The sequence below is a fragment of the Sphaerodactylus townsendi genome, linkage group LG17 (genome assembly GCF_021028975.2).
Source record: "Sphaerodactylus townsendi isolate TG3544 linkage group LG17, MPM_Stown_v2.3, whole genome shotgun sequence".
In the NCBI taxonomy this organism is placed as follows: domain Eukaryota; kingdom Metazoa; phylum Chordata; class Lepidosauria; order Squamata; family Sphaerodactylidae; genus Sphaerodactylus; species Sphaerodactylus townsendi.
The window spans coordinates 15,315,020-15,338,653 of record NC_059441.1 but is presented as its reverse complement, the minus strand read 5'-3'; the positions used below and the strand labels follow the sequence as shown (position 1 = coordinate 15,338,653).

General features: G+C 46.6%; 1 protein-coding gene across 1 annotated transcript in view; it reads left to right on the top strand.

Moving 5' to 3' along the window:
• Positions 1–23,634, top strand: part of DMXL2 (Dmx like 2) — an 89,403-nt gene that overhangs the window by 64,980 nt on the left and 789 nt on the right. Inside the window, exons 24-39 of the mRNA XM_048519745.1 lie at positions 17–1,068; positions 2,681–2,872; positions 4,403–4,479; positions 4,941–5,071; positions 6,625–6,873; positions 7,486–7,623; positions 8,932–8,970; positions 10,903–11,084; positions 13,498–13,628; positions 14,792–14,877; positions 15,897–16,098; positions 19,089–19,206; positions 20,416–20,478; positions 20,869–20,955; positions 22,661–22,782; positions 23,085–23,235. Of these exons, the coding sequence (XP_048375702.1) occupies positions 17–1,068; positions 2,681–2,872; positions 4,403–4,479; positions 4,941–5,071; positions 6,625–6,873; positions 7,486–7,623; positions 8,932–8,970; positions 10,903–11,084; positions 13,498–13,628; positions 14,792–14,877; positions 15,897–16,098; positions 19,089–19,206; positions 20,416–20,478; positions 20,869–20,955; positions 22,661–22,782; positions 23,085–23,235 (3,020 nt within the window). The remainder of the gene's footprint in view (positions 1–16; positions 1,069–2,680; positions 2,873–4,402; positions 4,480–4,940; positions 5,072–6,624; positions 6,874–7,485; positions 7,624–8,931; positions 8,971–10,902; positions 11,085–13,497; positions 13,629–14,791; positions 14,878–15,896; positions 16,099–19,088; positions 19,207–20,415; positions 20,479–20,868; positions 20,956–22,660; positions 22,783–23,084; positions 23,236–23,634) is intronic.

Here is a 23,634-nt window from a genome sequence, read left to right as displayed (position 1 = left end):
TATCTGATTTTTCCAGTCATCATCAAATCTTGCAATCCTGTAGTGTTCAGTTTCTACAACTACCTTCGTACCCATCCCTTGCTCATCCGCCGAAATTTTTGCTCACCTGAGGGGACTTTGGCCCTTGTAGGTTTGCAAACAGAGAAAAGCTTTGTGGATAAAATTAATCTCATTGAGAGGAAGCTGTTTTTCACCACCGCAAACGCTCACTTTAAAGTGGGGTGTCCCGTCTTGGCTCTTGAAGTCCTTTCCAAACTTCCCCAAATAAGCCTTAGGGCTAAGCTTTCTGCCAAGGAAGAGGCAGCCAGCCCAAGTCCTGTGGTGCAGAATGGTGTGAATGTGGAGCCAAAGGCATTGAGAGAAGGAAGTGCCGCGGACTGGTCACAGCCACCGGCTGAGTCTGTATCGCTTATTGACTGGAGTCAGCCAGCGGTAACATTTGAGGATGAACCTTTGAAGCTTGACTGGGGCGAAGACAGAAGCGGTTCGCAGGAAGATGAGGAGGAGGACGGTTTGCTAATGAAGGATTCAAAACCAGAAAAGGACAGCCAAAAGCCCGATGAGAAAAGCACAGAGGCCGATCTGAGCCAGGATGCGGACGGAGAGGAGACGGAAGTTGACGTGATTGCCGAGCAGCTCAAGTTCCGAGCGTGTCTCAAAATCCTCATGACCGAACTGAGAACCTTGGCGACCGGTTACGAAGTCGACGGAGGGAAGCTGCGTTTCCAGCTTTACAACTGGCTGGAGAAAGAAATCGCGGCCTTGCACGAAATTTCCAACCACGAGGCCCGTGGCAAAGAGGACGCGGGGGCCCAGATCAACGGAGACTTGCTCGAGCACGAAGGAGTGGCGGATAAGCTGGACGTTGGCTCGTACGAGCGGCACCAGATCGAAAGGCGGAGGCTGCAAGCCAAGCGTGAACATTCCGAACGGCGAAAGTGGTGGCTGCAGAGGAATCAGGCACTTCTGAGAGTCTTCCTCAGCTACTGCAGCCTCCACGGAGCACAGGGCGGGGGCCTGGCCTCTGTGAGAATGGAGCTGAAGTTTTTGTTGCAAGAATCGCAGCAGGTGAGGCTATCCTTTTTATTGGGTTTTCTTTGCTCGAGTGACAGGTTTAGCAGCACATGGCATCACTTGAACGATACAAGCAGAGATAATAACTTAATTCAGGGCGCTCCTGAGTACCGTGGCAGCTCCCAGCACCTCTCCTGGTGTCCTCTGAGTGTTTGTTGATAGCAGGTGGAGACAGGTAGGGTTGCTTTCATGCCGGGTTTCTAACATTGGAGAATTGGCTGGGAAGACCAAAATAACTGTTTGGGTAGCAGCTGCTACAAAGTATAGTGCAGTATAGCTATTGCCTGCAACGAACAGCCCTCTTGAATAATTCAGTGTGCCATAGTTAGTGAAAAAGTTAGGAGAGCAGAAACCTTCCTGACCTTCTCGGCCAGGCCATTCTGTAAGCTGGAGGTCGCAGCAGAGAAGCACATGTTATATAGCAAGTCAGTTCGTTCAATACAGCCTACAGACCCAAGCAAAATACAAAATACGGTATACAAAATACAAAATACGGTATACAAAATACAGAGGTAGACCAGCCTATCCCATGAGCCCTCCAGGGGTAGGGCGGTTTATCAAATCATATAAATATAAATAAAATATGTATTCCCCAGCAGAAACTATATTCAGTACTCTCATATATCTTTGTTAATTAGTTCATGAGGTTCTCAAGACCTCAGATAAGAACTCCTTGGATTCTTATCCTCTAATAAAACCTTCACATAAAATTGTGATGACTGACTGGGAGCATACTTCAGCAAGGAGTAAATGAGCTGTTGTTGTGAACAACCTGAAGGAACTGCAACATAGAAGAATATGCTGTACTACAGTGGTGTAGCGCCAAAGGGAATGGGGGTACGAGACGCACCGGGCAGGCGTCAGTGCGGGGGCGTGGCAGGGTCATGGCACATGCGTGCCCTGGGCACAATTCCCCCTTGCTCCGGCCCTGCTGTGCTATATCAACATGCTTTTTGCAGCAGGGCGTAGTCTAGAGGTGTAAGGGACGCCTGCAAACCTGCCACAGACCGTTTCAGAGAGCATGCATTTGATCTAGCCTTGATGAAAAGCATGCAATACTTTTTGCAATACTTCAAAGAACAGCCGTCTTGAATAATTCAGGGCTTAAGGCAGAGGTGGGATCCAGCAGGTTCTCACAGGTTCCCGAGAGTAGGTGACTAATTATTTGTGTGTGCCGAGAGGGGGTTACTAATTGGCGATTTTGCCACGTGATTTTTGCCTTAATTACGCCCCTCCTCTCAGCAGTAGCGCACAGAACTTGAAGCAGTCTAGCAGGAGGTGCACCAGTGTGCGTGGCAGCCTGCGCCTGCGTGCATTCGTTTCCCGCCCAAGGCCCGGCGCAGCGGCTGCGTCCTTGCCACAGCCTCGCCCAGGAATGCCCTGCCCCCGGAATGCCTGGCCACGCCCCCGTCGTGCCCCACCCAGCCCCATTGGCGCTATGCCACAGTTTGAATCCCACCACCTTGGGAACCTGTTACTAAAAATTTTGGATCCCACCACTGGCTTAAGGTTCTTTAAATATGCGGGAACTTAAGGTTCTTTAAATACTGGGCAGTCTGGAAGGAACCCGTGAATCCGATTGCCGTGTTCTGTTTCATTTCGCCAGGAAACAACTGTCAAGCAACTTCAGTCCCCGCTTCCGCTACCCACGACCCTGCCATTGCTCTCGGCGAGCATCGCCTCTACGAAAACAGTCATCGCCAACCCAGTGCTGTACTTAAACAACCACATCCACGACGTCCTTCACACGATCGTGCAGATGAAAACCCCTCCGCATCCCAACGTCGAAGATGTCAAGGTAAGACAGAGGCGAGGTTTGACTCATGACAGCATGGGATGAACTGTAGGCAGACGAGTGCATTAAAAGTTCATTGAAAGTGCATTATTCTGCATGTGCGGAAGAGGCCAAGGTTTTACCTGCATATAATCTCTCCGTGGCTGGGACAGGGTCCTGCCTGCTTTGGATTTTGTTGCCAGCCTCTGGTGGTAGCTGAAAAATCTCTTGCTATTACAACCCCCAGGCCACAGAGATCAGTTCACCAGCAGTGGCGTAGGAGGTTAAGAGCTGGTGTATCTAATCTGGAGGAACCAGGTTTGATTCCCAGCTCTGCCGCCTGAGCTGTGGAGGCTTATCTGGGGAATTCAGATTAGCCTGTGCACTCCCACACACACCAGCTGGGTGACCTTGGGCGAGTCACAGCTTCTCGGAGCTCTCTCAGCCCCACCCACCTCACAGGGTGTTTGTTGTGAGGGGGGAAGGGCAAGGAGATTGTCAGCCCCTTTCAGTCTCCTGCAGGAGAGAAAGGGGGGATATAAATCCAAACTCTTCTTCTTCTAAAGAAAATCTCCGTTTTGGACTCTGTGGCGTTATACCACGTTAAAGTCCCTCCCCTCCCCAGGCCCCTCCTTCTTCAAGCTCCACCCCTAGAACCTCCGGGTGATCCTAGCTTTGGACCGTAAGCACCGATCTGGTTTGCACAGTTAAACGCCAACCCGTAGAGCTGAAAGGCACCAATCTTGAGGCTGGTAGACAATCTAAGCCCATCATAGAAAGTTGGGTCAAGTATGCGGGTGTCAAATGGAGCAACACAGTTTCTCTGCAGTGTCCCCCCCCCCTCGGATCCATGCCCTTACATAGTTACCAGCTCGTGGCCGATAGGGAGCCGAAGATATGAGGACACTGACCAGAAGTAAAGCTGTGTTCAGATATCGTGGGGTGCATCGCAACCTTCTCTGATGGCTGTCAAAATCCTGAATACTTCCAAAGGATGCTAACCTTGGAGGATCTTTTTGTCTCAAACTGCATCAGCGCTGACAAGGGGAGGAGAAGACACAGCCTTTGTTATTTTTTCCAATTCCAAAGCCTTTATTGGCATTATAAATTACAGAGTTTGTAAAAAGGGGCATTTATCTACTTACTGAGACATTAAAACATTAAAATACATTAAAACAACATTGAACATTCACAACATTCACGCACACATAAAATAATTTAGCCGTTACTACTATGTAGGCAGTGATTGCGCCTGGCCAAATAGTTCCTCAAAAAACTTGCAACATTCTCACATACGAGATCACAGGAACCGTTGAGTAGAAAATTCATAACAGATGGTAGCCTGACATCGTTTGAGCTCTCTATCAATGGACAGATGTACATCGAGCGTAACGACTCGTATATTGGACATTCCAATAGTACATGTTGAACAGTCTCCTCAACGGCCAGCCTTTGTTATTTAGCAACTTGTATCTCCCAGCTGAGAATTTCTGTCTGTCTGCTCGGGTTTCTATTTGCAGTTGCATAAAGTAGAAAATTATTTTTCCCCTGCAGGTGCACACGCTTTATTCGTTAGCAGCTTCGCTTTCCGCGTCCATTTACCAAGCGTTGTGTGATAGCCACAGCTATAGGTAAGCTTCCGGCATTTGCATTTCAGATGTGTTTTGTTACAATTCATGGCATGACCTGACTACCAACCGTGTTGACTTCAGTGGGAGAGAATTGCACATGGTTATATTTGTACAGTCACAAGCAAACCGCAGTTTGATTGTTTGTGTGAACCGTCCTGCAACCCGGCGTTTCACACAATTGCTTGCCCTCCCCTTCTCACAGTTCGCCGAGGCGAATGCTCACTGATTTAAGGAAGTCTTCAATCCATCTCCGATTACATTGTCCAAACCTGGGCAATTTAACAAATTAAAGTTTGCTTCTTGCCCAGGGACCTGGATTCTAAAACCACTCTCCTAATTAACAACAGGAATTGGGAAATCTACAAATCTTGGTTTGTAAATAACTTGCCATGTTTTCTTTTGCCACAAAACTCCACCATTTCACATGAAAAAAAATTAAACGAGTGGGTCTCTCTTTTTAGCATTCAAACGGAGACAAATCAGTTTACAGGGATGGTTTATCAAGGACTGTTACTGAGTGACCGCCGCAGATTGAGGACAGAAAGCATCGAAGAGCACGTGACGCCGAATTCATTACCCGCTCAGTGGCCTGGTAAGAAGTCACATTTCCTAATAATACCCCATGTTGAATTTTCCAAGTTCTCCTGTTAGTTATTTACTTCTGTTTGCCCTGAATAAGTTATCAGTGAGAATAGGATTGGAGCACCTTCCTTATGAGGAGAGGCTGCAGCGTTTGGGACTCTTTAGTTTGGAGAGGAGACGTCTGAGAGGGGATATGATTGAAGTCTATAAAATTATGCACGGGGTAGAAAATGTTGACAGAGAGAAATTTTTCTCTCTTTCTCACAATACTAGAGCTAGGGGGCATCCATTGAAAATGCTGGGGGGAAGAGTTAGGACTAATAAAAGGAAACACTTCTTCACGCAACGTGTGATTGGTGTTTGGAATATGCTGCCACAGGAGGTGGTGATGGCCACTAACCTGGTTAGCTTTAAAAAGGGCTTGGACAGATTTATGGAGGAGAAGTCAATCTATGGCTCCCAATCTTGATCCTCCTTGATCTCAGATTGCAAATGCCTTAGCAGACCAGGTGCTCAGGAGCAGCAGCAGAAGCAGCAGGCCCTTGCTTTCACATCCTGCATGTGAGCTCCCAAAGGCACCTGGTGGGCCACTGCGAGTAGCAGAATGCTGGACTAGATGGACTCTGGTCTGATCCAGCAGGCTAGTTCTTATGTTCTAATAACATTTATTTATTTATTTATTTATTATTTAAACTTTTATACCACCCCATCCCCGAGGGGCTCCGGGCGGGGTACAACACAAAATCTCAGTACAAGTATAAATATAATTAAAACCTTTAAAAAACAGCAGTAAAAATAACAAGAGGCGTCCGACAAACCCTCATTTTAAATCCTCCCCAGGAGGGAGGGAGCGGCGAGTCCCATTAGATGGAAAGGGCCCAGATATTAAGAGCCAAAAGGGGGGGCACTTTCAGCGGCTGGTCCCTCCAAAGGCCTGGCTTAACAACGCCGTCTTACAGGCCCTGCGGAACTCGCCAAGGTCCCGCAGGGCCCGGACAGCTGGAGGAAGAGCGTTCCACCAGGCCTGGGCCAGAGCCGTAAAGGCCCTGGCCCGCGTGGAGGCCAGCCGCATCATTGAGGGGCCAGGGACCACCAATAGATTGGCCTCAACCGAATGGAGAGGTCGTGTAGGGACAAATGAGGTGATGCAGTCTTGAAGATACGAGGGCCCCAGGCCACGTAAGGCCTTAAAGGTCAACACCAATACCTTAAAGATGATTCGGAACTCTACCGGGAGCCAATGCAGTAAGAGTACCATGCCCAAGTATCAAACAGCTTGCTAACTGAAGGGAATACTGATTTTTGCCCCACTGGTGTGTCCTATCATTCATGTAACTTGTTTGTTGGCATATAATGCGCCAAGACATGTTTACTGGGAATGCAGATGGTAGGACCAGGTCGCAGGTGGTGTGGAAGACATTATCTGAGACCCTGGAGAACTGCTGTCAGCCAGAGTAGACAATATTGACTTTGGTGGACCAACAGCACCTCCATGCGTTCCAGGTGTCACAAGATTCCGGGTTGTTAATTGGGCTTTCTGCTCCTTGCCCTCTGTTGCTGCAGGTGTGAGTTCGCTTATCAGTCTCCTAAATACAGCCCAGACTGAGGACCAACCCAGGTTGAACATCTTGCTGTGTGAAGCTGTCGTGGCCGTTTACTTGAGCCTGCTGATCCACGCTTTGGCGACTAATTCGTGTAACGAATTGTTTCGGCTGGCAGCCCATCCCCTGAACGGTCGCATGTGGGCTGCCGTGTTTGGAGGAGGGGCGAAGCTGGTTGTCAAGCCGAGAAGGCAGTCCGAAAATATTCCAGGTACTTGATACCCGAGCAGCCTGTCATCATAGAGCCGGGGTGGCCAACCTATGGCACTCCAGATGTTCATGGACTACAATTCCCATCAGCCCCTGCCAGCATGGCCAATTGGCTGATGGGAATTGTAGTTCATGAACATCTGGAGTGCCATAGATTCGCCACCACTGTTATAGAGGAATAATATTGCAAATGGCCAGTGTGTACCTTGTCAATACTCCAGTTGTGTGGATGGAAAGCTTTAAGGAACCATCATGTATTAGTCCAAAGAGTCCAGACTAGCCTGAGTTTGACAGAACTTGGAAGCATTTGTCAGAACCTCGTTAACATCTGTATGGGAGACTACCCAAGCAGAGGTGTGATGCTGTATAGAGGCAGGCAGGGGCAAGCCAACTCTGCTCATCTCTTGTTATTTAAAACAGTCGAATGTATACGAATTGATTGAGTGTATGCACCTTAGCAATATTTACTCACCGTAGAATTCTTCTGTTTCTCGCCGTTGAGTTTGATGTAATGCTCGCTATAAGCAGTCCGAGTTTCTGCGCTGTCCAGTTGCGAGAACGTCACGCTATCCTAGACAATAAAGTGATCAGTCCTCTAATTGATCCAATTCAGATAAACCCCCGTGTTTACCCACCAACGCAGAAAATGTAACATCCTTTACAAAACCGCAGTTGACGCAACAAACAACTTTGTCAAGTAGCAATGAAATTGCAGCTGGCTGCAGCCCAAAGCGTCTAGGCCAAAAGGACGGTGAGCCGTTCTGTGCGTGGTTTGCTGTGTCTTTTCCTTCCCTACGAACTGTAGTTCAGAACTAAATACTTTGCTTTGGTTTTAGTTAGATGGCTTCCGGCTTGTTGCTCATCTTTACCTAGTGCATTGGTTTTTTTCTCTGTAGTTGGGCCTTAAATTGTGGCTGGCTGGCATCTTCAAATTCGAGTGTCAGGTTATCATTTTTGGATCCACAGAAGGCTGTGAATTGATTGCGATTTTGTTATTCCCTGCAAGCTCTTAGATGTTGCCAAGGTTTTGTTCAAAGGGATGGGTGGCGGATCATTACGTTCATCTACCGTGATCCGAGGGGAAGGCCTTGGAAGCTGAAATGGCATCATTTATTTATTTTATCTATTGAAAATATATTAGCCTCCTTCTGTCCTTGTGGGGTTCAAATGTGGACACTCCAATTTGAACCATCTGCCATCTGCCTTCCATGTGGGGAGAAGACCCCTATATGGAAGCAAACTGTGATTCATGGAAATCTGCATGATAATTACAGAATCTGAGCCACGTGTGGGTGACTATAATCACTGGAAAACGCTTAGCCAGAGTTGTATTCTCTCTGCTGTCCTTTCCTTTCTTAGATTTGAACTTGATGCTGTGTTAAATCTGTGCTTATATTGGGGTGCTGTGTGGTTTCCGAGCTGAATCAGATCCTCTGAAGATGCCAGCCACAGATGCAGGCGAAACGTCAGGAGAGAATGCTACTAGAACACGGCCATACAGCCCGGAAACCACACAGCACCCCAGTGATTCCGGCCGTGAAAGCCTTCAACAATACATTGTGCTTATATTCTCCAAAGTTAACTTTTTAACTACAACTTAACTAAGCTTTGCAAACTCTGGTTACAAATGACTGCCGTAGCATACGTTCTGGTGCATGGCTGACCAATGAGTGTATGAGACGGTCTAGCTTTGCTCCATATTATTAGCTGTCTATATTGGTTAAGTGACGTCAACTGTACATAAGCGCAATGTTTTGTCTGTTCCACTTCCAAACAGTTTAGTGGGGATGTAAATTAAATCATCTAAAATTGTTCTAAGGACTGAAAAAAATTGACGTTATTTTTCAAAATGACAAGCATAAAACGTGGGATTGTAAATATTCGCGTGTTGACTTGAATTTTCGGTTTCACATAAGTCACTGTTGGTTGTCAATATTCGTTCTTGGAAATTTTCAGCTGTAACAACTACAAATTACTGAGAAGGATGACAATCTCCATACTTAATTTCCAAAGTGCCTCCTTCCCTTCTGACGAAGCTAACTTTCTTTCAATCTAATAGCTGATCCAGTTTCTGATGAAACAAAGGACATTATCGAAGGTCTGTAAAGGTGTGCCGAGTAGATGGAACTGAGTTGTTTTGACAGACTGGTAGTCAACCACTTTGATCAATCAAGGGATGACAGTCCATTATGTCGCCACAACCAAATATTGTCAAATATCGCATGAAGCCATGATTGGTCTTAGGCCCGTGATGGTGAACCTTTGGCACTCCAGATGTTATGGACTGCAATTCCCATCAGCCCCTGCCAGCATGGCCAATTGGCCATGCTGGCTGGGGCTGATGGGAATTGCAGTCCATAACATCTGGAGTGCCAAAGGTTCACCACCACTGTCTTAGGCCCAATAGCCTAGTACAGTTTCTAATGTGGATTATCCATTGTAACTGTAGATATTTCCAAGGAACTGAGGATGCTAAGACACCAAGCACACTTGATAACAACCACGTTGTCAAGTGCACAGGATCGTTTCTAAGAAGCTGGCAATTTGAGAGAGAGTTTGGATTTATATCTCCCCTTTCTCTCCTGCAGGAGACTCAAAGGGGCTTACAATCTCCTTGCCCTTCCCCCCTCACAACAAACACCCTGTGAGGTGGGTGGGGCTGAGAGAGCTCAGAAGAGCTGTGACTAGCCCAAGGTCACCCAGCTGGCATGTGTGGGAGTGCACAGGCTAATCTGAATTCCCCAGATAAGCCTCCACAGCTCAGGCGGCAGAGCTGGGAATCAAACCCGGTTCCTCCAGATTAGATACATGAGCTCTTAACCTCCTACGCCACTGCTGCTCCTTTCTAAAGCTCCTGAGATGGACAGAATAATCGAACCCTTGATGCTGTAATGCATGGTTTGTTGTTGCGTGAACCAGGTGGGAGAAAGAATCCCTAGATTCACATGGTTCCGCTGGTATTTCTTAAAAAGGCTCGACCGATATTTGACAAAGTTTGGCTGGCAGTAGACAAAACTGGTTTGATTAAATATTTTGGCCTAGTAGCCAGCCCTGTGTTTGTTGGTAGAGGAGCGTATACTCCTGAATTTGGGCATGGTTGGAATGGGGTCAATGTAATCTTCAGAGCTGCCTCGCCAGACACAAATGAAAAAGTTATATTTAACAGCGAAATACTTAAAAAGAACTACAGCAATCTGGTAACATCTCAAATGTAAGCATTCTTACAGACTTACATTGTTAAAGACATACAGTTATACCCGCGGTGGCGAACGTTTGGCACTCCAGATGTTATGGACTACAATTCCCATCAGCCCCTGCCAGCGTGGCCAATTGGCCATGGGATGAAAGGAAGGAAAAGCTTTGGCCACGCTGGCAAGGGCTGATGGGAATTGTAGTCCATAACATCTGGAGTGCCAAACGTTCGCCACCACAGAGTTATACCTTCCACGTCGCTGAGGTTAGGGGCGTGGCACCCCCCTCACACACACACACACACACACACACAGTCTGGAAACCTGCGTAAAACTTTTTGGCCCTCCCTTAGTACCAAGAGAAAGTCTGAACTTTTTGTCTTTTATTTTAACTTTTAAAAAGAAAGTGTGTATATTTATGGTAGCAAAAGATATTATACAGTACTATATGCATATTTTACACATTTCTGAGTTTTTAAGCTTTTCCTGTGTCGTCCGCTGGCCTTCGCGTGTCTTCTGCGGCTTGTGGAAGGGATAATTTTAGACTTTTTTAGACTTGATATGATATAGGTTACTCTGGTGGTTGCTACTTTGCTTAATTTTTGTCACGAATAAAGTAGCTTTTTGACTTATAGCATCGATCTGAAGATTACAGATACCTCTTATTTAGCCGCGGATTAGCCACAAATAACTTAGTACCTTTTTTTGAGCTAAATCTAACCACTTTGATGATGAGGGCACTTTTGATAAGATTGAAATCTGCGCAAAACATTCTAAATAACAACGAAGGCATCAATTGGGAACCGCCTTCAGGGGCTAACTAACCGCTGTGTGTTCAGCACCTCCAGTGCCTTCCGAAGAAATGGATAAGCATCGCCGTAGATTCAACATGAGGATGCTGGTGCCGGGGAGACCGGTGAAAGACAGTGCGGTTCCTCCACCTGTGCCTGCAGAAAGACCCTCCTACAAAGAAAAATTCATCCCACCAGAGCTCAGTATGCTGGACTATTTTGTTGCCAAGGTAGGCTGTTTTCTGCATATCAGAAATATCTGGAGTTGAGGTTGATTTTGAAATCCCCAGTTCCAGTCTTGCCACTGGCAAAAATTCCCTAGATGGGAAACTCCCAACAGGCAGTCCCTAGATGGGCCTTGTTCTCTCTCCCTTCTGCTCCTTTATCCTTGGATCGATCATTCATTCATTCATTCATTCATTCATTCATTCATTCATTCATTCATTCATTCATTCATTCATTCAAATTTATACCCCATCCTATCCCCGCAGGGTTCAGGGCAGGTTGCAACATTGGCATTAAGAAGAAGAGTTTGGATTTATATCCCCCCTTTGTCTCCTGCAGGAGACTCAAAGGGGCATACAATCTCCTGGCCCTTCCCCCCTCACAACAAACACCCTGTGAGGTAGGTGGGGCTGAGAGAGCTCCGAGAAGCTGTGACTAGCCCAAGGTCACCCAGCTGGCGTGTGTGGGAGTGCACAAGCTAATCTGAATCCCCCAGATAAGCCTCCACAGCTCAGGCGGCAGAGCTGGGAATCAAACCCGGTTCCTCCAGATTAGATGCACGAGCTCTTAACCTCCTACGCCACTGCTCAAAACAATTAATGCTTTAAAACAGCACACAGTAAATAATTAAAAACCAATAGACACCATCATTAATAAATTAAAAATCAATAATAAAGAATAAACCTTTCTACCATCCCCACTCCCTCCCTTCCTCCCCCCCCCCAGCCAAAGAGCCAGATGTGATATTTCCCCCCCAGCTCTTCTACAGGGCCGGTTTGGTAATGCCCCTTTATCGGCTAGAGCAGGGGTCAGCAACCTTTACCTCCCAAAGAGCCATTTGGACCTGTTTTCCAGGGCCCCGAAGGTCTACCGAGCCGGAGAGCTCCGTTTCGGCCCCTCCACTCACTTTTCCTTGCAGCGCTGCTCAGGAGGGCTGGAGGGACACGCCCACGCTACCCTCCAACCTCCAGGCCATGTGGAGCTGCAGTATAAGACTGAAAGAGCCGCATGCGGCTCCGGAGCCGCGGGTTGCAGACCCCTGGGCTAGAGTGGGTCCACATTGTCCAAATCATATTGAAACACTCGAACATATGTTGTTCAGCTACCCAAAATATAAGCCTCTCAGGGATGCTTTATTATTACAGTTTATAAATGACCGCTCTCCAAAAGCAAGCATTTTGAAACTACTGAACAGTAAAGATCCTTTGGTGTTGGGGAACGCAGCTCAGTTTCTGTTGCAGGTTTTGATAGTAAGAGATACCGAACCTGTTCTGTCTTCATCTGTTTGCCTTTTTCTGCTGAGATTTCTGTCTTTTGGAATTCAAGCTCCCTGGAGCACGCTCGTTTTGTGGATAGTGATATTCCGGGATCACTGTTTTTGGTTTATATATTATTCAGTCACCGAGCCCGATTTGGTGGGGACGCATCTATAGGATTGCATTTAATTTGCACAGGATATATCCCAAAGATAGTGGTCCTGGAATGTTATGGGCAAGCCTGAAATGCTACACTGAGGAAGTGGATCGGCGTCCACAAAATGAGTGTACACTGGGGAGTTCACATAAATCTGGACTCTCTGGACACTGTTCACATAATCAGTATTTGAGAACTGCTCTCTCATAGACGATTCTCTTACAGGACATTGAGAGCCGGTCTTTTACAGATCTGCCTATTTTCATTTCGCCTGCTGTTTGTTTAATAAATATACACTTATTTCTTGGATGAATATTTAACCTTGTATATTGCTGCAGCCCAGGTATGCTGTAAACTTTCACCCCGCTGTTCAAAGCAGCCCAATAAAGCAGGCTAATAATACCTAATAAAGATTTTTCATTCTTTGAGATAATCGATGACATTCAATCTGGCTGACTAGTTGGGAAAGGCCTGGTGGAACAGCCACGTCTTACGTGCCCTGCAGAGTTGTCACAACTCCCGAAGGGCCCTGACATCACTTGACAACCTGTTCCGCCAGAGCCAGGGCCGTAAAAGACCCGGCTCTCTTCGAAGCCAGCTGGATATCTCTTGGACCGGGGTTGGGGGGGGGGACTGTAATAAGAATCACATCCGGAGGAGCATTGTGATGTTGTTAGAAACCCTCCAATGGGACACGCAAGCGGTGTGTAGCATTATCACAATTATAATGTAATGTATTGTGTTTGGTTAGCTTGTAAACCGCCCTGAGCCCTTCGGGGGTAGGGCAGTCTACTAAATCGAATTAATAATAATAATCATCATCATCATCAAGCGGCAGCCCTGCTGGGATAAGCACGAATACTACACCGATACATTACAACTTCCTAGGCTTCTAGGTGAGGCTTGAATTGTAATGAAGGCCAAAAACCAGCTAAAGATCTGGCAGCTGTGAAATCTACAACAACAATAATAATAATAATAATAACAACCACCTTATATTCGCAGCCATTCCTTCCTTTATCCGACAGTGGGGTGATCTATGATTCCGACGAAAGCATTCATAGCGAAGATGAGGATGATGACGCCTTCCTCTCGGATACGCAGATCCTGGAACATAAGGATCCCAATTCGTACAGGTAGGTCACACCCATACCGTATATACTCGTGTATAAGTCGACCCGCATATAAGTCGAGGCACCTAATTTTACCACAAAAAATCGGGAAAACTTATTGACTCACATATAAGTCGAGGGTGGGAAATGCAGCAGCTACTGGTAAATTTCAAAAATAAAAATAGATACCAATAAAATTACATTAATTGAGGCATCAGTAGGTTAAATGTTTTTGAATATTTATTTCAAAGAAAAACAGTAAACCAGCTCTGTAAGTGGAAAAGAGGGTCAATAAAAACAATATGGTCTCAACAATAACTGTAAAAGTACAAAAACCTTAGTTCAACCAGCAACCAAGCTAAAACACAAGAGTTAAAATCCTTCAAAACTGGATTTTTGGTCAGGGGAGGAATGTTTATGTTAGCAGTACCAACATTTCAGAGTATCTTTTTTTAGAGAGACTCCTCCTCGATGATATTATCTTCCAGGTTTGCGCCTAAGGAAGTTAATTGGTTCAGGGGGTCCAAAGTTATGGACCCTCAAAAGGGTAGCCCCATCTACTATTAGCTCCCATTGGAAACAATGGGGGATGGGAGCACCCCCTTTGGGGGTCCATAACTTTGGACTCTCTAAACCAAACTTCACCAAACCAGGCTGGTATCAGCAAGAGATTATCCTGATGATACCACCCAGGTTTGGCCAAGTTTGGTTCAAGGGGTCCAAAGTTATGGACCCTGAAAATGTAGCCCCATCTACTATTAGCTCCCACTGGAAACAATGGGGGATGGGGGCACCCCCTTTGGGGGTCCATAACTTTGGACCCCTTGAACCAAACATGACCAAACTTGGGTGGTATCATCAGGAGAGTCTCTTGAAACATCCCTGAAATTTTGGTGGTGCTATCCTAAAAACTGTGCCTCCTGGCGGCCAACAAAGTAAAAACCCTAAAATATTTTTAAAAATACACCTGACTCGCGTATAAGTCAAAGGGGGCTTTTTCAGCACAAAAAATGTGCTGAAAAATTCGATTTATATGCAAGTATATACGGTAATTGGTTTTTTAAAAATTCAGATTCTTTGGGACTTTTCTTTAGTTGATATGTTAAGGCATATTTTGATTGCACCAAGTCCACAGTACAGAAATTACTTTGCCTTACAATGTATAATTCTAGTTTCTCCCTCTGCAGCTGGGCTCTTATCCATTTGGCAATGGTAAAATTAGGACTGAACAGCGTTAAGACGTTTTTCCCCATTACTGGTTTAGAAATATCTGGTGAGTTGGGTTGTACCTTTGTATACTACTTTAAAACCATGCATCCTCTCCTGATCTTGTGAATTTTTTCCAGAGTCCCTTCAAGTTAGCCCATTCTTGATTCTCTGTCTCCTAAACCCCTCCATCTGAGTGACAGAGGCTTATCTGGTGAACCAGATGTGTTTCCGCACTCCTACTATTCCTGCTAGGTGATCTTGGGCTAGTCACCGTTCTTCGGGACTCTCTCAGCCCCACCTGTCTCACAAGGTGTCTGTTGTGGGGAGAAGAAGGGAAATGAGCTTGTCAGCCGCCTTGAGTCTCCTTACAGGAGAGAAAGGAAAGGTATAAATTCCTCCTCCTTCTTTTGTAATCCAGGCAAGGTGTGGAAGACTGTTGTTTAGAGTTGTCTTGGAAATCCAAAATGGCGCCCTTGTGTGGCAAGGAAATACAATGTCTGCTCAGGCACAGATATCACTTGCCTGTGAAAGGATTTTTTGGCAGGGGGGGGAGGGGAGTTTAAAAACATATAAACATTTTATATTTTTTGTTAGACTTGGAATTTCCTCTGGGGGTTGCTGAAGTTTACCTCAGCAGTTGCTGAGGTTGCTGAAGTTTACCTCAGAAGTTTACCTCAGACTTGGGATTTCCTCTGGGGGTTGCTGAAGTTTACCTCAGAAGTTTACCTCAGACTTGGGATTTCCTCTGGGGGTTGCTGAAGTTTACCTCAGAAGTTTACCTCAGACTTGGGATTTCCTCTGGGGGTTGCTGAAGTTTACCTCAGAAGTTTACCTCAGACTTGGGATTTCCTCTGGGGGTTGCTGAAGTTTACCTCAGAAGTTTACCTCAGACTTGGGATTTCCTCTGGGGGTTGCTGAAGTTTACCTCAGAAGTTTACCTCAGACTTGGGATTTCCTCTGGGGGTTGCTGAAGTTTACCTCAGCAAGAGTCATCATGGTACTTTTCTTTTGCTGCAGATGTCTGTCTGTTGTCAGAATCCACATTTTTGGGTTAAATGGCGTGTTTTTAACATATTTGTTCAGATCTTCCAGTCAAGTCACCCCTGGGAATTGCCGTGATTAAAAACCTGGAGAACTGGGAGCAGATCCTACAGGAAAGAATCGACCAGTTTGAAGGCCCGCCGCCAAATTACATCTGTACTTATTTTCCTGAGCTTGGAACGGGCGCTGGAGCAGCTGCTGCCCGTATGAAAGCGATGCTTGACCCCGAGAACACGCCATTCAAGTATGAGAGATTATCTTTTTTGAAGGAAATAATGTTTGTGATGAACAAATTGCAGCCATTTGGGGGCGGGGGGAGCAATTAGTCTATTTCAGTAAAAATTGCTTCTTAAACGTCACAAATGTAGGGAGTGTCCATCTTCAAAGGCAGCAAACCTCTGAACACCTGTGTAGTATCCGGGGAAGACTTATACAGGTTGGCACCTGTTTGGCTACTGCATGAAATAGGGTGTCAGACTAGAATGGTCCAACCAAGATAAAAGCTGCAAACATCAGAGTTCAGAGTGCTGTGAAATGTAAATTATATAGAAGAAGAAGAGTTTGAATTTATCTCCCCCTTTTCTCTCCTGTAAGGAGACTCAAAGGGGCTTACAGTCTCCTTTCCCTCCCCCCGCCACAACAAACACCCTGTAAGGTAGATGGGGCTGAGAGAGCTCCAAAGAACTGTGACTAGTCAAGGTTACCAGCTGGCATGTGTTGTACAAGCTAATCTGGTTCACCAGATAAGCCTCCACAGCTCAAGTGGCAGAGCGGGAATCAAACCCGGTTCTCCAGATTAGAGTGCACCTGCTCTTATCCACTACACCACGCTGGCTCTAAAATTTGATCGTGTTCAAGGAAAATACAGAGACAATTCACAACAGTAATTATTGGTGTTAACAAAACTAGCTAGCTAGCATCTGTCACGGCTAAGGAATTCAGGTTCTTTTTGTGACTTTGAGACCTGGTATTTTCAACTTTATAACGGATTATAATTCAGCAGTTCCACACGAGAATCTGTCAGACTATGAGAACTTTCAGATCAGCAACAGATGGAGATGGAGTTTCTTAGCTTTGCCTTTTAAATGTCAAATTTAGACTTTCAAGGCCACCATCAACAAAGTTGCTGTCATTTTACAACTCCTCAATTAGCACAGTATTTTGCTTTTCCTGTTGAACTGTTCATCTTTTCATGTGTCCAGTTTAAAAGTCACACCCCTGTTGGAAACAGTACTGTGAACATTGGCTAACTGCCTGGTGGAATGCTCTACCTCCAGCTGTCCGGGCCCTGCGGGACCTTGGTGAGTTCCGCAGGGCCTGAAGACGGAGCTGTTCCACCGGGCTTTTGGAGAGGCCGGCCGTGGTCCTATTGCCCCCCACCGAATCTGAGGCTGCCTGTCTCCATCTTTTTATTTTGGTTGGGCCTGATCCATTGATAATATCGCGGGCCCTACCAATCTCCTCCCTTCCTTGGCCTTGGTTCGGGCGCCTGTTTTAAACAATTTTCGCTTTAAAATACTTTTCCTGTTTTAATTTATTGCTGCATAGGTTTTAAGGGATTAAGTTTTATGTTGTTGGTTTGTTGATTTGCTGTTCGTTGGAACAGCCATGTTGTGAGCCGCCTCGAGCCCTTCGGGGATGAGGCGGCCTATAAGTTTGATGGATGGATGGATGGATGGATGGATGGATGGATGGAGGGAGGGAGGGAGGGAGGGAGGGAGGGAGGGGGAGAGAGAGAGAGAGGGAGAGAGAGAGAGAGAGAGAGAGGTGATAGGTGATAGGTGATAGGTGATAGATAGATGGAGGGATGGATAGATGGATAGATGGATAGATAAAGCTACTATTTTCCAGAAAGCAGAAATACCCAGAAATAGTTTTTCCTTTGTGTTCCATTTCCTTGAAGTTGTATGATGGCGGATTTGTGTGTGGTCCGTGGATGTTTTGTGTCATTTGTGCAATGTTCTTGTGTTCAAAGAACATGCCTTTTGATGGAAAAAGAATCCATTCTTTGACAGCATCTCTCCATAGCCCTGCTTTGGGGTAGCCTCTTGGGTTCTGTAGAATTACAGAACTCGTTGTAGGCTTTGATATTTGTGAACGCACAACCTTTGACTGACCTCTGTTCTTTTTGTTTGATGGTGTGGTATGGGGGTTGGGAGGAATGTTTTAAGTTTTGAATTGTTCCACCCTCGCTTGGACTTGCAAGGCATCCTAGTGAATGGTGTATGTTTTTTTATTGAAATGAGGTTGGAAGCTGCCCTGAGCCCGCTGTGTCGGGGAGAGCTGGATTTAAAAAATCAGAGGCGGTTTCTGCACGGGCTGAAAGCAACGGCTTCAGCCCGGTAAGACACCGTTTTGGCGGGGACCCTTCGCACAGGCGCCGCTGCCAAATCGATGCAGCAGCGCTCTGTGCCCGCCCAAACGGTGTATTCAAAACTCTCTTGGGGAGCGAGTTTTCCTGCAAACGCCGGCTTCCATCCGTTGCCATGCGAACGGCAGCGGGTGGAAGCCGGCGTTTTCTCCTCCCCTCCCCGGCCCCAAACGCCTTGTTACCTTCTGCTGGCAGCCGCGTTGCTCTATCGTTGCTCTGAGGAGGGAAGGGGACACGCCCCCTGGTCTCCGGTGCTTCAGCCATCGCTGTGGCCATGGGGGCATGTCCCTTTCCCTCCTCAGAGCAACGATAGAGTGACGCAGCTGCCAGCAGAAGGTAACAAGGCGTTTGGGGCCGGGGAGGGGAGGGGAATACGCGGCTGTGCGGAGCTTGCTGCGCATCCCATGGGGCCGTTTGTGCAAACGGCCCCATAGTCTGCATCGGCATGATTAATGCCGATGCAGGGTCTCTCCCTTGGCTGTGTGGAAACCGCCTAAGTAATTAACTGTTATTTAAGTTTTAAAGTTTTAAGTTTTTAATGAATTAAGCTGCATTCTTGTATTTGAAATATTTTGCTGATTGTTGTTTAATGTGCAGCCATTCTGTAAGCCGCCTCGAGCCCTTCGGGGGTGAGGCGGCTTATAAATCTCATAATTAATTAATTAATTAATTAATTAATTAATAACGTACAGAACCAGATTTACTCAGACCTTTTTCAACGCTATATTTGGTCACTGACCGTCAATAAAGCCGTCTTCTTCTTTCAGCACTCCATTCAACTCTGTTTAAAAGTTCTGTTATGTTTTAAAAGAATTACCTAGAAGAATTCTAACGCTAATGCCCTCCGATTCCCCTCCTCACAGATCCAAAGATTATTCCGCGCTGCCAGCGAAGAGGCTGTGGCATTTTCTGGTAAAGCAAGAACTATTGCAGGACACTTTCCTCCATTACACGTTTGCCAAGAAGCGGAAACAAAGCGAGGTACGCAGCAGCCGCGGTACAAGTTTTTTGACGGTTGTTCGGACACTGTTCTTCACCGCTGCCTTCTTAGAATGATGCTTTTTCATGTGGGTTGGTTATTTTATTCGAGCATCGCAACGTCCTTGTTTTGCAGCTGTGATTGTTCTTTGCCAAGCGTAAATGACCTTTGCAAGACGGTGTGCGCGGAAGCCCAGGTCGCTAAATATTAGGAGCAGCAGTGGCGTAGGAGGTTAAGAGCTCGTGTATCTAATCTGGAGGAACCGGGTTTGATTCCCAGCTCTGCCGCCTGAGCTGTGGAGGCTTATCTGGGGAATTCAGATTAGCCTGTACACTCCCACACACGCCAGCTGGGTGACCTTGGGCTAGTCACAGCTTCTCGAAGCTCTCTCAGCCCCACCTACCTCACAGGGTGTTTGTTGTGAGGGGGGAAGGGCAAGGAGATTGTAAGCCCCTTTGAGTCTCCTGCAGGAGAGAAAGGGGGGATATAAATCCAACTCTTCTTCTTCTTCATTGATCGGCTTGGGTGTTATCCATTGAGGCGCCCGCCGTCTCTTGTGCAAACGCAAAGCTTTCTCCGTGTGCAGTGTGAACATCTGGCCAGTTGTGCATGCGCAGAGCTAGCCTGAGCATGGATTGGATCCAAAATTGGCAGAGCTAGCCTAAGCATGGATTGGATCCAAAATTCCACCTGTGACCACTGCAGATTCCAGATGTTTTCCCTCGGGGTCTTCTATTGCCAGTTTTGGGGAGATCCACCAGCTGCAGTAAGATGGAGGAGAGTAAAGGATCATTCCATTCCATTCATAAAAAAATTAATTTGGATCCAACCGGCTGAAAGCCCCCTCCCCGGTCCTGTTCCTTGACAGTCTGCCTTTCTTCTTTCGCCCACCCCACAGAGATCACAAGCTGGCTGACTAGCAGCTTTAAAAAAAAACCCTTTCTGCTAGTGTGAAGTTTGTGTGTGTGCATTTTGCCTCGCTTTGTTGACTAAGCTGTCCTCATCTAGGACGCGTTGCATTCCAAATGCTTTTTAAGTTCTGTTGAATAGACAAAGGGAACCCCCCGCTACGATGATTGTCATTAGCAGATGAAACAGAATGGCCTTTTTAAAACGCTAGTTTTGGAACGTTTTCATCCGTTTTTCTTTTATATATTTGTTTGTGCATGTGTTGTGTGTTCTGTGTTGGTGGTCGTGTGGCGTTGGTGTAGTCTGTAGACGCCCGTGAGGAGCAGGTCGCTCAAAACTCCGTAGCAGAGGATGAAAAAATCCAGGTAGTGTTTTTTCCTCCTGAGCGCTTCTGCGGGTCTCGTGTCTTTCCTTTCTCCCTGAATTGCTGACAAGAAGATCTGTGGTGCTTGTAAACTTACGGCTGATGCTGAATCTGTCAATAAACACTCAATAACCAGAGCTGTACGGTCCTCTTCAGAGCACTGGAGCGTTGCACCGATTCGCGTGCCAGGTTTGAACCGCGAACCTGTGTGCCTTCTGTCAAACCCGAGAGGGGTTGCAGAAGTTCTGCGCATCGTTTTCCTAAAGAACGCCATAGCAGCTAAGCTGTTCTTGCATGCTGGCTTTGTGTAGTTTTGCAATCTCTTTGTGTCACTGCAAAGCTTTCCGAGGCTCCGCTTTTAAAATGTAGCGTTCTGATGGGTATTTTGCAGGTGGAGGCGGAGCTTGGCTACCCAGGCGGGAAAGCAAAAATCATCCACAAGGAGTCGGACATGATCATGGCGTTTGCCATCAATAAGGTAAAGGTCCCGCTGCCCGATAGATCCACTTCTGGCCTACCTCCCCTCCCCAGGGTTCCGTGAGCTTTGAGACTGTCAATCACCCAGCTGCTCCACCTGAATACTTACCAAAGTTCTTTTCTGCTGGTGTTAGTTAGTTTATTCAATTGATATCCTGCCCTCCCCCGAAGGGCTCAGGGCGGCGCACAACAATAGTGTAAGTAATAATATCAACATCAGCAATATCAATACTAGCAAACATCAATAAGCATACGATATACAAAAAAATTCATAGACATGGGGATTAAAGTCAGCAAAATAACAAATCACAATATCGTACATTACAAAGTATACCATCAGACAAAATGTATCAATAACATGACACATTGGCATATAATCTGAGGTGGGATCCAGCAGGTTCTCACAGGTTCCCGAGAGTAGGTTACTAATTATTTGTGTGTGCCGAGAGGGGGTTACTAATGGGTGATTTTGCCACGTGATTTTTGCCTTAGTTACGCCCCTCCTCTCAGCAGTAGCGCGCAGAACTTGAAGCAGTCTAGCAGGAGGTGCACTGGCGTGCGTGGCAGCGCCTGCTTCGTGTGCATTCAAGCTTTCCTCACCCAAGGATCCCAGTGCAGCTGCTGTGTCTCAAGTAGCCATAAAGCCCCCCTGCCCCAGGAATGCACCAAGTAAGTATGCCTCCAGTGGAATGCCCCTCGGTCACGCCTTCATCGCGGCTACTTCCAGCCTAGCCCCCCATTGGCGCTACGCCACAGTTTGAATCCCACCACCATGGGAACCTGTTACTAAAATTTTTGGATCCCACCACTGTATATAATGTAACAGTATCAGCAAAATAACAACAATCATGACATATACATAGCTAAATACCAATGAATATCAATAACTAGTACACAATAACATGCCAATATCATTGATTAACAGAAGATCAGATGGTGACCACTTCTTCTATATGAAGACTGCAAAACCTCACAACCTAGTTCTATGTAACAGTCTATAGCAATGGTAGGAGAATAAGTTAGCCCAGCAACTAACCTAAGAAATAAGGGCAACCACTAAACTAAGCTTAATACATAGACACACTACCCTAACACTAACCCTATAAACTACTAATAATATAACAAGATTTCTACCTAGTAATGCAACAGTTGAATTAACTGGCAAGGGCAGCCCCCAACTCTTTAAATAGCCCTCACCTGCCCACCCCTGATGCAGTGCAGCTGTATACAGTGATGCACGCAGCCTGGTGTAGGGGTTAAGAGCATGTGCGCTCTAATCTGGAGAACCGGGTTTGATTCCCCGCTCTGCCACTTGAGTTGAGGAGGCTTATCTGGTGAACTAGATGAGCTTGTGCACTCCAGCACGTGCTAGCTGGGTGACCTTGGCCTAGTCACAGTTCTTCAGAGATCTCTCAGCCCCACCCACCTCACAGGGGGTTTGTTGTGAGGAGGGGAAGGGAAAGGAGATTGTAAGCCCCTTTGAGTCTCCTTTGGGAGAGAAAGGGGGGGATATAAATCCAACTCTTCTTCTTCTTCTACTACTACTACTACTACTACTACTACTACTACTACTAAAAGCCTGCCCTCCTCCTACCCCCCAGGCTTCTGGTGGTGGGGTGGGCTAGAGGAGCATTCCTTATCATGCGCATTGGTCTTGCCCCCAGGGTCTTAATGTCTGCTGTCGTTTTTGTGTTTCTGCTGGTCAGGCCAACATAAACGAGATAGTTTTAGCTTCTACGCATGACGTTCAAGAACTCGACGTGTCAGCGCTGTTGGCTGCCCAGTCGTACATATGGATCGGGGAAGAATATGACCGAGAATCAAAAAGGTTGGCTATTCTTATCTGGCAATTATATTTCCCCGGAAAGCTACAAATACCGTGCACAGATCTACCGTGTGATTTGTGTCTTTGTTCCCATTTCCTCCTTCTCCGTGCCCAAAGCCCCTCTTGTGGAGTTTTGGTTTTTTTCCCTCTTAGAATCGTAACCATTCTTTATGTATCAATAAATCTTTCTTTAGGCTTTGGAGAACTAATTCATTACCTTGCATGTAGCTGGAGCTGTAAAATAATATAAGGACCTGATTACTAGGAGCAGAGAAGTAGAATATTCTGTGTGCCGTCTTTTTCAGTTCCGATGATGTCGACTTCCGCGGTTCCACCACCACTCTCACTCAGAGCACAGCATCCTTTGGCATGGCTCAGATGCAGCCGCCGCCTCCTGTGTCAACTTCCTCTATGCCGTGGTTGGGCAGTGGGCAGACCAGCACCGGAGCAGGTGTGGTAAGTATCTTTGTCCTTGTATGTGATTGTAGCATTCAGTAGCATCGTCAACAGCGTGGTGTAGTGGTTAAGAGCAGGTGGATTCTAATCTGGCGAACCGGGTTTGATTCCCCACTCCTCCACCTGAGTGGCAGAGGCTTATCTGGTGAACCAGATGTGTTTCCGCACTCCTGCATTCCTGCTGGGTGACCTTGGGCTAGTCACTGTTCGTTCAGAGCTCTCTCAGCCCCACCTACCTCACAAGGTGTCTGTGGTGGGGAGAGGAACATAAGAACATAAGAACGAGCCTGCTGGATCAGACCAGAGTCCATCTAGTCCAGCTCTCTGGCTTACTGCGCGTGAAAAGAGTGGCTCTCCACCAGGTGCCTTTGAGAGCTCCGAAGCATGTAGGATGCTGAA